The sequence below is a fragment of the Pinus tabuliformis genome, chromosome 8 (genome assembly GCF_031772625.1).
Source record: "Pinus tabuliformis cultivar Carrire ecotype Pingquan chromosome 8, CPIR1, whole genome shotgun sequence".
Taxonomy (NCBI): Eukaryota; Viridiplantae; Streptophyta; class Pinopsida; order Pinales; family Pinaceae; genus Pinus; species Pinus tabuliformis.
This window is the reverse complement of record NC_142294.1, coordinates 452496420-452512532: the sequence shown is the minus strand read 5'-3', so window position 1 is coordinate 452512532 and position 16113 is coordinate 452496420. Positions and strand designations below refer to the sequence as shown.

Genomic DNA, 16113 nt, shown 5'->3' with positions numbered 1-16113 from the left:
AGATAAATGTTTAGTCAAAGATAAATTAATAGAGGGACTAATATGACCTCAACCAATCACCTTACAAATAAATAAATTTAGATAATAATAAAAAATAACAAAAATTAAATTTCCAATATTAAACTATGAATAAATTTTTTTATTTTGTTTATCAATATACACACAAAACAAAATTATGCGTCCAACAACTACACTAAATAAAATAAAAAATCAAAAACTAACTAAATAATATTAATAATAATATAAGTTTAAAATCACATTTAACCTCAGCATCACATTGAAATATAAAAACTCCTTTATTGGTAAAATAAATCCTTGCGCAACGATTTACTATTAAAATATAAATATAAAAACTCCTTTATTGGTAAAATAAATCCTTCCGCAACGATTTACTATTAAAATATAAATAGTTTATAAATTTGATTGTTAATCTTTTAAACCAAAAACCTTATATTACAAATAAAAAAACATTTTTGTATATTTTAAAATTAAAAAATTAGATTTGAAGACAAATAGAGCTTTGCTTTATTTTTCCATTAATAGGAAGTTGTCAAATCGAATCCTAACCTAAAAGGCAGGAACCGACAATACAATCGAGACACAGAATTCAAACTCGGACAGCCTTCTTCATTTCTCTCTCTGAATATTATTCTTCACAGAATACTCAAGGGCACATAAAACTATATAAATGATGCTAGGAGGGTAGAATTTGATGGCGGTGGAAGATGCTCAACAGGAGACCAATTATTATAATTTGGGACATTGATTAATCGAATCGAACTAGGCGCGATATCTCGCTGGTTCTCATAGACACACTGTAAACGCACGCTATGGAGGTTGGCATGGTTCCCGAGTATGCCAATGGAGAGCCCCTGCCTGTGGGAGAAATTCCAGAGAACGCCAACGAACGTATGCTTACCTTATTTATTTGTATTGCATATTCATTTATTCATTTATCAGTAAGTCAGGAGGTCGATTTTTTACCTAGAATAACAATATAGCTACAATCGACCTAGGCGCTCGGGATCTTCTACTTAGGTTGTTCAACTAGCTACTTTTGGCTGCCAATGGACATAAGATATTACATTTTCCTTTGTTTCGGTTATTTAATTCCTGTGCATTTAGATGACTTTAAATAACTTTGATGTGGGCTTTTTATTTTATGTAATAATAGATTGCCCAGGGCCAGAGGCAGAAACGGCAGGCAAAGTCGACGCTTGCGAGGGATGTCCTAACCAGGAAATATGCGCCACTGCTCCCAAAGGGCCTGATCCAGGTTTTGCATAAATCCCCACACTTCATCTACAAGTTAGGGTTAGGGTTAGACTTTTGTGTGTAAATCGCTCCCAATCGCTCAACTACTGGATTCGAGAGCCCAGAGTTGCTTTGTGTTGTGAAGCTTTCTTTTTAAATGAATAAATGAAAAATTCTTCAAAATTTTATTATATATGCATGTTTGATTTTGGAGAGCATATTAAAAAAGAGTCAGGCTGTCGTTCAATGGCTGCTATCACCGAGCAGAAAATTGAAACCGAACAATTAATAACTACCCCACAACAGATCAGTATATATTTTTTATCCAGAGAAAAAAAAAACTGTAGCTCTTTCCATTACTTAAAATAAAAGAGATACAATAGATCAGTCCAATCCATGGTATCAAGAGAATCCTGAAGAACCCCATGAATACCAAATCGTATATCAAACATCATGAAAGTTAGAAACCCCACAAAAAACAAACAGATGTTTGCTTATTTAACCCATGACCAAAATTTCATTTAGCAATCATACTCGGAGGAAGGACCTCAACCCCGTCCCGAGATGATGTGACTAGCAAAGAATTTGCAGTACGGATTCAATCCTGCTTTGATAGCCTGTCTGCTTCCTGTTCATGTTTCCTGAAAATATGATGAAAATGGATGGACTGAAACTGGGCCTTCAGATCTGTTGCATGATGGAGCACCTTATGGAGCCCCATACACCTCTTCTCTCTAGTTCCTATTATAAGTAAGATAATTTTATCAATGTACAATAAGTGACAACAAAAAGGTCAATCGGGCTGCTAAGTACATTAGTGTCAATACACTGGGAGTGCAAAGGCCATTCCTGTACAAATCAAAAGCAGATGTAATATAATATCTAGAAAAGAACGTGCTGCTGAAAGTCTGGAGTGGATATATGGAAGCCAAGGGCCTTAATATCTTTTTCCAATGCTATTCTCTTGAATACCTTTTTCCAGTACCTTTCTCTTGAATACCTTTTCCCAATGCATTTGTCCCGAGAAGGCGGCCTGCCCCTGCTGAATTATTTGCACTTGGCCTCAAGCCATAATCAAAATTGATCACATGCTGATCAGAGATATGTAAAATGCCTCCTGCCCCACTTTCTACGGCATCCTGGTTCGTGGCCCCATCAAAAAGCCCATAAGGAATGGCCCTATTCAACTGCAAGTCACCTAATACCCTCTGTTTTCTATCTCTGTCTCTTCTCAAATGATTTGTAAGCTCCTTTGATATTATAATAGGTCATGGCAGGGATTACAATCAGATCCTGAAAGAGAGCAGCATTTATTTTGAATACCTTTTTCCAGTACCTTTCTCTTGAATACCTTTTTCCAATGCAATGGTCCTCAGAAGGCGGCCTACGCATACTTCTGCTGAATTATTTGTACTTGGACTCAAGCCACAATCAAAATTTATCACATCCTGATCAGAGATATGTAAAATGCTTTCTGCCCCACTTCCTATGGCATCCTGGTTTGCGGCCCCATCAAAAAGCCCATAAGGAATTGTCCTATTCAACTGCAAGTCACCTAATACGCTCTGTTTTGCCATCTCTGTCTCTTCTCAAATGATTTGAAAGCTCCTTTGATATTATAATAGGTCATGGCAGGGATTACAACCAGATCCTGAAAGAGAGCAGGATTTCTTTTGAATACCTTTTTCCAGTACCTTTCTCTGAATACCTTTTTCCAATGCAATGGTTTCTAGAAGGTGGCCTGCCCATACTTTTGCTGAATTATTTGTACTTGGCCTCAAGCCACAATCAAAATTAATGACATGCTGATCAGAGATATGTAAAATGCCTTCTGCCCCACTTTCCATGGCATCCTGGTTTGCGGCCCCATTAAAAATCCCATAAGCAATGGTCCTATTCAACTGCAAGTCACCTAATACCCTCTGTTTTTCCATCTCTGTCTCTTCGCAAATGATTTGTAAGCTCCTTTGATATTAAAATAGGTCATGACAGGGGTAACAATCAGATCCTGAAAGAGAGCAGCATTTCTGGATAGTGATATGGCCCATAGCACAAAAAGGGGAAGAGAATGGTGGTCTTTCCTTGTCTCATTGCCCTCTAGCCAGGCTTCAATTGCTCCCTTCACTGAGTTTCCTTCCCATTTTCCTTTGACTCCAGTTAGTACTTTTACCCCTGTCCAGAGTCCAGACTTCTAAAATGAAGTGGCAGTTGAGAAATAAACATGAAGGTCACATTTTGAGTTTTCCTTGCACAGTGTATAGTATCTTGGCCCTTGCCACGACCTCTTTTTTTAGATTGTCCCAGGTCAGCACCTTGTTGCTTAGATTCTAGAATAAGCTATAGAAAGATCCTTATCTTCAGATGATTCTGTAATTTCCAAATTAGATTCCACCTCCAAGTTTCCATCCCCTTACCTTGTTCTGCTAAGTGGTAAAGCCATATGATAGCCTTTGTTGACTGTGTATTCACCCACTCTCTTTTTTGCAGCCCAGACCAAAGTGCCATGCTATTAATACTATTTATGAGCATGATATATATGCTCTCCATTCCTCAGCCAGATCATCCTGCAACCCTAACTGATCTGCTCTTTTCCATTTTGAGACCCAAGCATTGTTTTTATCATAACATTATCTAGGAAAAATAGTTTGAGATTAAAGATTGTCCGTAAACTCCCTAGACATCTAAGAGTCTCCAAAGTTCAAACCCCCAACCCAAGGGTCAGTTTGCAACCTCCCCTGCTACCAACCGGCTAAGCCAAATGATCCCCTAGGAGATGGTATGGCACCGCTCCCCACCATTGCTTTCCAACTGATAAAACCTTCCGTGACAGATTTTCTTGAACACCTTATACACTTTTCAATGTTGAGGGGCTCTGCATACTTCTTTGTCATGACAGATTGCGACAATCCTTCTGAAGTGATGATTCCTCCAAATCCGCTTAGGTGCCAAAGCATTTGAAAAAAGATTAGATCTTTGAGCCCCTCCACCCTCTCTCTTTGGTTTAACAATTTTGTTCCACTTGAGAAAGGGTATTGCTTGCTCTTCACTTTTTCCAACCCACTGGTAGCGACAACAGAATTTTCTAACCGTGTTTAAACTTTAGATTACCTTTTGGAATGATAAAGAGGAACATGCAAAAGACGGGTAGCATTTCTAACACTTTTGAGCAGTGGCAATGTTCCCCCCTCAAGCTCCACCCATTGTAGCAAAAAATTATTCTTTTCTCGATTTTCTCATATTCATAACCTGTCCCTGGATGTATAGTCATTTGCTTTCAGCTTGTATCAAAGATACCTCATACTATTATTGAACTCTTTGATTTGAAAAGAGTTTTTTGTTTTCTGATATAAATTATTATTTAAATTAAATTCTTTCTCCCAAGAACTACCACTTTTTAAAATGATATAGTTGATTTTTGCTGGCTGATAGGCGTACATTGAGCTGTTCAATACAGGTCTAGATTTCTCCTTATAACAATGTTACACTCGAATGCATTACCCAAGGTAGGGGCATGCTCCTTGCAATCGTAGGAGATGATGAAACATCATTTGAAACATTTCTCCATGCCCTCTTTTTAGGGGGACAAAATGAAACATGAGGGGAAACTTCCCCTTCCTCAAGGGAACTCTTGGTGCACTCCCCCAAAATATTTCCCATCATCATTGCGAAAAATTCATTCGCAATTAGAAAGAAAAGCAAAACCCCAACCCAAATTTGTCTAGCCCCGTACACCCTATTGACACCTTATAAAAGCACATAAGGTCGATGCATAACCATTTCTCATTTCCATATGATTGGATTTGTTTGGGAGAGCTTGTTGGAGATTAACAATGAGACTTACTAGTTGAATTGCAAGGATTGGCATTGAATTTATCATCGATAAAAATATAATTTGAATATTGATACTATAAATATAGTGAGAAATATAATGGTGATTGTTGAATTTGTTAAATTTCCATTAAATTCTGCAACTACTTAGTGAATAATTGAAAACTAGGCAATGAACACTAAAACCAAATTTACTATCCCCAAGATACAAAATTTCTTAATTGATAAGCAACGAAATAAAGCACAGAGATAAAAACACAACACAAAGATTTACACAATTATTTTTCTCAGGAATCCAACTAGGAAAATCTGCTTCTTTGTTTGTAGTATTTTATTGATAGTGCTTGAGCAATTGAATCTCTTACAAGGCAATCTGTCACATTGAGAATAACCTTGTTCTCGCACTGGACTAGCTCAGACTCACCCTGCAAACACTTGATCACCTGCTCCTACTTGCGCTCTGCCCGCCCCTATTTCCTTGCGCACATGCCTCCTATTTCCTAGCGCATAGGGCCTCCTATTCTTTAGGACTTGGCTCCTACTCCCTAGCACAGAATCGCCTCTTAATTCTTAGCTCAATTTTGCCGCAAGAGAGCCTCCTCAATACTGCACATTAGCTCCTCTAAGGTACGCACTCACAAACAAAGTTGATCTCACACAAACTTGTGCTCTATCTCACAATCTCGTGAGCTGTGTCTTGTCACAATCCTTCGTGCACAAAACAACAATAAATTCCTTGTGCCTTCGTCCTTGCTTTATAGATTCGATCCATGTTAATTTAGGGCCTTGTTCAAATTTAGAACTCGAGTCTCTAACTCGCAAGTTAACCGAATTGAACTGGTTCTCTCTCCAATCATAACTGGAGTCACAACTCCTCTTTACTTCAATCAATGGCTGAAGTTCCCAACTCGTCCTGTTCTAAACTTGAACCACCACCCGAATTGTAGCTAATTTGAAGAAGGGTTCACGTAATTGATCCTTCAACACTATGCATGAACTTGTGAATATTATTCCCATAAAATGGAAATAAACTCACCATCTCCATGAATTCGCTCCATGGTCAATGAAGGACAACTCGTGGTCTTTCTAGCTAAGGCACGCACCAAAGAAGACCATCCCTCACTACACTTTTAAACACTCCCTCTTAGCAAGGAAGATGCTTTTGGAAGAACCTTGTCAAATTGGATCTTTCTTCAACACTACCACATTCTCCACTGCTGCAGCTACTCCCTCTGAATTAGAAGACTTCCTTGACTTCTGCTGCGGAATCTGATCTAAAGACCTGTTCTTTCCAACCATGCTCTGCGAGTCTATAACTTAGTCATAAGTGTGATGTACCCTGTGATTCTCTATGGCTGCTTACTTTGGCTGAAGGTGGTAATGAAAGATCCAACTCTTTCTTGATCTTCTTTAAACAACTCTTCTGTCCGCTTTGCTCGAACTTTGTCTATACTGGGAGTCACTGACTAAGTGGTTGTCTTCACTTGCCCTGGGCTAAGCTCCTCATCATCCTGTGTTAGGATATTCCGACACATAGGAAATAGTTAAGTATAACTTGGTCTAGTGTAGAGTTAGGTAAAGTGTGTTTCTTTACTATGTACTTTTGTAACTTACAATCCGACGGTCACGATATGTAGTGATCCGATGGTTCATTCTCTCCTCGGTATTACCGACACTTGATCCGTGGCTTAACAACCGATTGGTCCATGATCTCTATTTAAAGAGCATGGAGGGTCATTCATAGGGTAACCGTTCATGAGAGAAGCTTATGTAAATTTTCATTCTTTTATTAATAAATTGCCGAAGTGGTCGCGTAGGCTCAGGCCATGGACTGTTTCTCTCTTTGGGGGTTTTAACCACGTCAACAATATTGGTGTATTGATCTGTGATCTGTTTGTGAGTGTTGTCCTTTGGTGTTCTGTTTGAGGAACTTACCTTGTAAATTCCTACATGGTATCAAAGCTATTTGAGGGCTGCATCCGTTGGTGATCCAAATCTGAAGCTGGTAAAACTGCATCCGACTGTCGTTTCCTAGATCTACTGTTACTGAATGCTTTTAGGCCGAGAGGACTGCTTTATTGTGTTAGGAGCATCTGTTCCAGTGAGGAACCCCTTTCGTTTGATGCGAAAAGGTTTCCGGTAGCCCTAACGACGTCATTTTTAAGATTTATAGAGGTATACAGTGTTTATTTGTAGTTTATAGTTATTTTCTCTTTGTTTATTTCGGTTTATTTAGCTCTTTGTTTTTTTTATTACCAGATCTATACCTTTCATTTCTGCGTATGCTCTTTGTCCCGCGACTTTGTGCGATCTGGGCAAATCAGAAACATAAAGGAAGGATTTTTCTCATGCGTATGCACTTTTCCGCCACGCTTTAGTGTGATCTCGGAAAATCAGAAACATTGAGGAAAATATTTAGTTTATGGCTAAAGCTTACTTTAAGTCGTAAGGTTTGTGGTTTTTTTTTGTATGTCCGTGTTGGGTTTTGTGTTTTTTTGTTTTGTAGGCAAAAAAAAGAGCTTTCTCAAGTAAGCATGCACCCCAAAGCTTCAGTGACTAAACCCCCCCCCCCCACCCTCCTCTTTTCCAAAAAATACTAACCTTTTAATCTAGCTCACTTGGTCCAAAGCTACTTTATGAGAATAGAGGTCTTGAGTTCAAGTCTTTCTTTTTGTTGAGCTAATTAGATTAAGTTTGGAAAGGGGGCGTTTTTTTTTGAAATATAACATTATCATTCATTTCCGCACATTCTCGCACTTCGTCGGTATCTTCAACAACTTTTCTTCAAAAAGCCATAACTTCTTTATTCGGAAGCCGTTTTTTTGAATCAGCCTAATTTTTCGAGATCTTTCCATTGGAACACTTAGTTTCAGCATCTATAGCTTCAGTTTCTGTTAAAATGGAAAGTCCATGCCAAGTTATTCTTGACAACACCAACTACTTCCAATGGTGGTCCTACATTGATTTATTTAGAAGTAAAGGTCTTTACAGAATAGCCTCAGGCCAAGAAACTAAACCGAAGGATGAAGATAAGGCAGCGAAATGGGAGAATATGCAGATCAAGCACGTGGGTTGATTGGGATGTCTATATCTCCAGACCTTAGATTCCATATGGCAGAACTTGATACTCTTAATGAAGCAATGAAACATATAACTAAAATTTTTGGAATTAAAAATGAACTAAGAGCCCATCAACTCGAAAATGAGTTGCTTACATTGGACCCCAATAATTTTTCTTCCATTGAAGATTTTTTGTCCAAGTTCAAGACCCTTAGACTTCTCTTTGAAGGTGTTAAGGTTAAGAAAGAAGATGGTAACCTTATCTATTCCATTCTTACTAAGTTGGGACCAACCTACTCTGTGTTTGTTTCCACCTTCCATTTACAAGAGAAGCCTTCATTTTTCAAGGACAAGACTACAAGTCCCCTTCCTTTGATGCCTTTTGTGATTCTTTAATAAGAGAACAAGAAAAACTCTTACATCTTGGTCTTCTTAATCTTGGAAACTCTTCTAAGAAAGCCTTAGCCGCCCAACAATGACCAAATTCAAAGAATCCTAAGAAGCCGTATCCTAAAAAGAATGGTCCTAAACCAAACAAGGTCCTAAGCCATTTCAGTCTCAAAATGAAAAATCATTTCAACAAAATGATAAGGCAAATAAAAACAAAGGGAAGAAGACAGATAGACATTGCCACTTTTGTAAACGAGATTGCCACTTAAAATCCAAATGCTTTAAGAAGATGGAAGCCTTGGAAGCAACAATGAAGAAGCATAACATCCATTTGGAGCACTCAACAACTTCAGCTTGATCTTCAGGAATAACACTTTCTGCATGTGGTTGTCAAGCATCTCGGTCTGGATATGCACTAAATGTATCTTCTTCTTCTCATTCTCATGAGTGGCTCATTGATTCTAGAGCTTCTTATCACATGGCCAAAAGCAAAGCCATGTTTTATTCTTTAAATGATTGTAACACCAAAAATATATATGTTGGTGATGATAGATCTCCTAGTGTTGTAGGGACTGGAATTGTTCATATAGACAATGGTCAACTCAATGATGTATTATGTGTTTCAACCTTATCCTGCAACCTTCTATCTGTATATTAGATAACTCATTCAGGTGAAGGTAAAATTGTTGAATTTTTACCTCACGATGTTGTAATTAAGGACCTAAGAGATCTTAGACAAATTTTAGCTATTGGCATTGCTGATGATTCTACAAGGTTGTATAAGTTTAACAACTTTGGGTCATCAAATCTTCCCTCGGTATTTGTTGCTCATAATGATGAAGTGAGCAAACTTTGGCATGAGCGATTTGGTCACTTAAGCTATCGCTTCCTTCAGAATCTATGTAAAGAAAATATGGTGACAGGTCTTCCAATGGTATTTTGTAGAGATGGTGTTTGTTTCGAATGTGTACTCGGAAAAACATCATCACGATAGTTTTGAAAAATGTGCCTCTTGGCACGCCTCAACCCCTTTACAGCTTGTGCATAGTGATTTATGTGGTCCACTTCCAGTTGTTTCATTCTCTGGCTACAAGTATTTCTTAACTTTCATTGATGATTTCTCCAGATGCACTTGGGTATACTTCTTAAAACTCAAGAGTGAAGTATTTAACATGTTCTTGGCCTTTAAGGCCTTTGTTGAAAAACAATCTGGACATCAAATTCTTAAGCTAAGATCTGATAATGGCAGGGAATATGTTAACAACAAATTCATCAACTTTTGCATTGAGAATGGAATTCAAATGCAACATACTATTCCATATACTCCACAACAAAATGGTGTAGCTGAAAGGAAGAATTGCACCTTAAAGGAAATGGCTAATTGTATGCTTCAATCTAAAAGACTTAGTCTTAATTTTTGGGCAGAAGCAATTAACTGTGCAAATTACATGATAAATCACATTCCTACTAAGGTTTTAAAGAATATCACTCCAGAAGAAGCATGGAGCTCAATTAAACCAGATGTAAGTCACTTTCGTGTTTTTGGAAGTGAAGCATGGGCCTATATTCCATATGAGAAACATAAAGCTTTAGAACTTAAGAGTGAAAAATGTGTTTTTGTTGGATATTTTGAAAATGTCAAAGGATACAAACTTATTCCACTTAAGTCCAAAAATGTTATCATTAGAAGAGATGTAAAGTTCGCTGAAAATATATCGGCCTACAAACCTAGTTCGGTGGATGTGCCACCTCTCTCTATCCCTTCTACTTTTGAAAATATTTCTTCTTCAGATGATGACAACGAGGATGACAATCCTCCCCCACCTTCTTAGGATCCTCCTTTAGCTCCTCAGCGTCCAAAATGGGTCCGTGCTATTCGGGATGCAGCAGGTGCTCTTGTGGTGATCCTACAGATCAGCGACGTACACGTTCTCAGTTCGATAGAGCCTCTTCTTTACTAGCTCAAGCTTTAGCTAATTATGACCTTGACACCTTTACAGAAACTTCAGGCCGTCCAAATTGGGATGTAGCTATGTATGAAGAATATTGTTCATTATTGGCAGATGATACATAGGATCTTGTTCCCCTTCTAAAGGGACGAAAACTTGTTAGATGCAAATGGGTTTACAGAACCAAGTATGGACCAGATGGAAAAGTTGATAACCATAAAGCTCGTCTTGTTGCTAAGGGTTTTTCACAAGTTGAAGGCATTGACTATACTGAAGCCTTCTCCCCTGTTGCCAAAATTAACTCTATTGGCCTTGTTCTTTCCCTTGCTGCCTCTTTCAAATGGGAGTCCATCAGATGGATGTTAAATCTGCCTTCTTGCATGGGGACTAGCATGAACAACCTACTGGCTTTATACAAACAGACTCCAGCCTTGTATGTCGGCTTAAGAAATCCCTTTATGGTCTTAAGCAAGCCCCTCGGGCTTGGTATGCCAAAATGGATAGCTTTCTTTTAGAAACTGGATTTTCTAGGTGTCATTCTGACAATACTGTCTACACCAAGAAAGTTGGCAAGTCTTTTATCGTTCTTGTTCTTTATGTTGATGATCTTATCCTTACTGGTAGTGATCCCAACGTTATAAACCATGTGAAGTCCAGCCTTAAAAAGAAGTTTGAAATGACAGACTTAGGGCACTTGCATTATTTTCTTGGTCTTCAAGTCTTGCAATCCAAGGAAGGTATTTCCCTTTCCCAGTCCAAGTATGCTTGTGATCTTCTACGCCATTTTCACATGGAAGACTGGAGCCAAACTTTCAGTCACTTGTACTTCCCCTGAAGTTGATGCTACCTTATACTGTCAACTTGTAGGAAAACTTTTGTATCTGACCCATACTTGTCCTGACCTTTCCTTTGCTGTTGGCCTTATTGCTTGGTTTATGCAAAACCCACATGAAAGTCATTGGAAAGTAGCTAAAAGAATACTTTGTTATGTTCGAGGTACAATTCAGTTTGGGATTCATTACAGTGCAGAAGCATCTTCTCTATTGGTTGGTTTCACTGATTTTGATTGGGCTGGTGACCTTGATGATCGGAAGTCTACTGCAGGTTATGTGTTCACTCTTGGTTCAGGACCTATTACATGGGCTTGCAAGAAACAAAGTGCCATTTCTCTTTCTTCAACAGAAACAAAGTATCGTGGTGCCGTAGAAGCTAGTAAGGAAGCCCTGTGGCTTCGTCAGATCCTGTCAGAGCTTGGCTTTCAGCAGCAGCATCCGACTACACTTTGGTGTGATAATCAAAGTGCCATTCAACTATGCAAAGATCTAGTCCAACATCAGTGCAACAAACACATTGAACTGCACATGCACTTCATCAGAAAGCTCATTCATGATGTTGCAGATATCTTTACAAAGGTTCTCACAGAGGCAAAGTTTACTAAACTTCGATTTATGGTTGGAGTTCAGGAAGTTGTCACTAAGGGGGGATAGGCTCTAATGCCTCCTTCCTTCTCCTATTGTGTCATATTTGTACATCCTTCAATCCTATCCCAAGTTGTTCTTAAGGGGGGATGTTAGGATATTCCGAAACATAGGAAATAGTTAAGTATAACTTGGTCTATGTACTTTTGTAACTTACAATCCGATGGTCACGATATGTAGTGATCCGACGGTTCATTCTCTCCTCGGTATTACCGACACTTGATCCGTGGCTTAACACCCGATTGGTCCATGATCTCTATTTAAAGAGCATGGAGGGTCATTTGTAGGGTAACCGTTCATGAGAGAAGCTTATGTAAATTTTCATTCTTTTATTAATAAAGTGCCTGAAATGGCCGCATTGGCAAAGGCCGTGGACTAGTTCCCTCTTTGGGGGTTTTAATCACGTCAACAATACTGGTGTATTGGTCTGTGATCTGTTTGTGAGCGGTGTCCTTTGGTGTTGTGTCTGAGGAACTTACCTTGTAAATTCCTACATTTTGTTGGTCGGCCCAACTGCTAACTAGTGGAGACTCAAACTGAGATACTGACTGAGGCTCCATCTTGAGTAGCTTCTTCTCAGGTACTCTAATTTGCTTCTGCTCTAAGGACTCTCTCAGAGCTCTACTCTCCTCAACCATCACTTCTCTACACCGAGAACTTCTTGCCTTGCTACTCGAGGCTACATTTGTCTCAACCTATAGTAAATACAAATATTTCTTCCTTACACCTATCTGCTTCTTACATCCATAAGCTAAGTGTTGGAGGTAAGCTTTACCTTTGCTGAAGATGACATCATAACCCTTATCCTCAAGGGTAGCTACTGAAACAAGATTCTACTTAAGGCCTGAAACATAGAGGACATCTCTGAGATGGAGAGGATTACATGACTCCCTTTGAAAACTGACAGTACCAACTGCTCTAGCTGCATACATACCATTTCCTAGCTCGATCTGAAATTGCATGTCCTTCTCCTTTAGGTGGCTGAAATACTTCTTGTTCCTGGTCATGTGGAGGGATGCTCCTGAATCAATATACCATACACTACAGTTTGCTGAGCTTGCCATGCAAGCAATCGATGCGAAATCTTTCTCGAACAGATCTACCTCTGCTGATGCAGCTACATGATTCTTATTGAAAGCCTTCTTTCGATTAGGACACTTAGTGGCATAGTGCTTAAACTCATGGCAATGGAAGCACTTGATCTTGCTTAGATCCTTCTTCTTCTTTTTGCCCATCTGATTGGACTCAATCTCTCTTTGGTCCTTCTTGCCCTTGGCTTTACCTTTGCTTGCCAGGGCAAAGTTCTCCTCGTCCTCTACTGGAGCTTCTCTACCATCTCTCGTCCTCTATTGGAGCTTCTCTACCATCTCTCGTCCATCTCTAGATCTCTTCTTGAACATAATCACTCCATAACCTTTCCCAACTAGGAATATTCTCTCTGCTACTTACTGCATCTTGGAAACTATACCAAGATTTATGGAGTCCCCGAAGCGCAAGACTCACAAGGTCTTGTTTTGCTACACCACCTAGCTCATCTTGAACCTGAATTAACTTCGAAAGATATGTGATGATGGGCTCATCTTTGCTCATCCGAATACTTCTTAGCTTCGCTTTGAGAGCAAGCTTCCTGGCATCACTGAAACCCTGATATAGATCTAAGATGGCTTTAAGCATCTCATATGCTGTCTTCTTCTCATGGAGATGAGGAATAATATGGTCTCTGACCCCCTCAAGAATGATCCTCCTCGCCTTGGTGTCATTCTTGTTATGTTGGGCGAACTGTTGGGGGATCTTGAGGTAGTACTATTTGCTGCTTCACAAACTCAATCACCACATTATCTTCGAGCACCACATATATCCACTCATTCCATGCATAGAAATTTGAATTGCTATCGAAGGAATTGCTCTACTTTGCTCTTCAAACTGTAGCGCTAGCCTTCTTAACTGATTTGCACTCTAGCCTCACTAATCAACTTGGTGCTGGTCTTTATACCGATCTATGCTTTGATACCATGTTAAATTTCCATGAAATTTTGCAATGACTTAGTGAATAATTGAAAACTAGGCAACCAACACTGAAACCAAATTTAATATCACCAAGATACAAAATTTCTTAACTAATAAGTATTGGAAGTAATGCCTCCATGTGCTATTGTGAGTTGTCATTATATGTTCCCAAGCGTCAATTTAGAAGTTGTTGTTTCCTATGTATGAGTTGTAGTTATGATCTAGATGTGTCGAAGTCAGAGGTTTATGTCGTATATATGTGTAACTGTTGTGATCAAGAAAGATACAACAATGTGTTTTGTGTTATGTGTAATCGCCATTTGATCTCTTTCTATTTTTCTAACATGGTATTAGAGCTAGTTCAACACTGACTCTGTCACGAGAGGGGTTGAGATCATGCAATTTTAGCCATGATACTCCTTTGTACATAGATTAGTTTAATAGAGTGTTTGATCTATTATTTGTATGAATATTTGATTTTTGTGTGGATTGTGGATAGTTGCATGCAAAGGAGAATTGCAAAGATCTAGTGTTGTTGTTGTTGTGTGAAGTTCGGTTGTGGACAAATCTTTGTAAAAGAAGAGGAGATCTGCTTATGAAGAAGCCAGATCAACATAAATTTGGTTTGATCTAGTGTGGATCTACAATTGAGAGCAATGTCTACATGTTTTAAATGGTGGTTCTCGAGATTATCAGATGGTGCAAGATGTACAACTGCGACATGCAGGTGGAATGCTGGCATTTCTCATTCTAGATTTGAACTAATAAAATATTGTGGTATTGTTTATCCAGAGATCGAGATCCAAACGCTGCAGATTTGATGGCAAATACCAATATGCAAAGTTATTATTATTATATTTGATCTGATTTGCACAAATCAATAAAGAACAGTCATTGATTTTGTCTCTGTACGTTTGGTGGTTGGTGTTTGTGTTTTTATTGGTTATAAAAAGGGTTGGTGGTTCTTAAACTGGAAGCCCCGATGTCTAAAACATCAATTCTTGTGTGTTTTTATTGGTTATAAAAAGGGTTGGTGGTTCTTAAACTAGAAGCCCCAGTGTCTAAAACATCAATTCTTGTGTGTTAGTAAGGTCAAGTTGTTTGATCAACTTTTGAACACATTCAATATCTAGACCTCCATCCTAGCAATTGACGAATAGCCGAAAGCGAAATATCCAACAGATGGTGGTTGGTCCATAGGATGGTTCATTACTTGACGACTCTTATCGCGAAAGCCTCGACGAGCCGAGGTGTCAATATTGTTGATCTTGCAATGTTCATCAATGATGGTCAGAGGCGGTTACATTTTAAATGGAGGTCAAGTGACAACTCAAAGATGTGGTGGCAAAAGAGCATTGTTTGCAAGATTCCAGAGTGGATGTGAGTGTTGATGAAGATCAGCTAGACAAATATTATCCTTCTTGTTGTAATACGTGTTTTCAATTTTTTTCATGTAAGCATTAAGGGAGGGTATTGGAAGTAATGCTTCCATGTGTTGTTGTGAGCTGTCATTGTGAGTTCCCAAGCGTCAATTTAGAAGTTGTTGTTTCCTATGTATGAGTTGTAATCATGATCTAGATGTGTGGAAGTCAAAGATTTATGTCCTATATATGTGTAACTGTTGTGATCAATAAGTGTTAAAATTGGCAACTAGGGCCAAATTCCATCTTGGGACAACTCATTTGATGGAGATGATGATTGCATTGGATTCCTCTTTTCGAGAGGTCCAAGATTGATATAAAGGTTATCTCATTCGGACAAGCATAAGTGTGATTTTGAATTTATGCCCACGCGTGCAAATTGTTCAGGTCGACATCATCATTATGTAGGCTCAAGAAGCCCAATGGATGTGTCTCTTCACCCACAACAAATTGTATAAATACAAGAGACCTCACTCCTCATTTGGCACATTCATCACTCACACATTTCTCTCTCTCTTCATTAGATTGGTTTGTACAACTATTGGGCAACCTCTCTCTCTCACACGTGTGGCTAGGAGGACAGATTTTTTTGGGTATAATTACAGGCCGAATTTCAGACTTCAGGGACAGGTTTGACCAACATCGACCGAGGTATTTTTGGTTGAGTTTGACTTTGGTTTTTGGCTCAAAAGTTCGATTTTCTCAGGCCGCATTGTTGGGCACAAA

The 16113-nt window shown here is 38.8% G+C and overlaps 1 protein-coding gene across 1 annotated transcript in view; it reads left to right on the top strand.

The window, feature by feature from the left end:
* Positions 1-558: 558 nt before the first annotated feature.
* Positions 559-16113, top strand: part of NBP35 (nucleotide binding protein 35) — a 60898-nt gene continuing 45343 nt past the window's right edge. Inside the window, exons 1-2 of the mRNA XM_089372295.1 lie at positions 559-909; positions 1175-1276. Of these exons, the coding sequence (XP_089228421.1) occupies positions 831-909; positions 1175-1276 (181 nt within the window). The 5' untranslated portion in view covers positions 559-830. The remainder of the gene's footprint in view (positions 910-1174; positions 1277-16113) is intronic.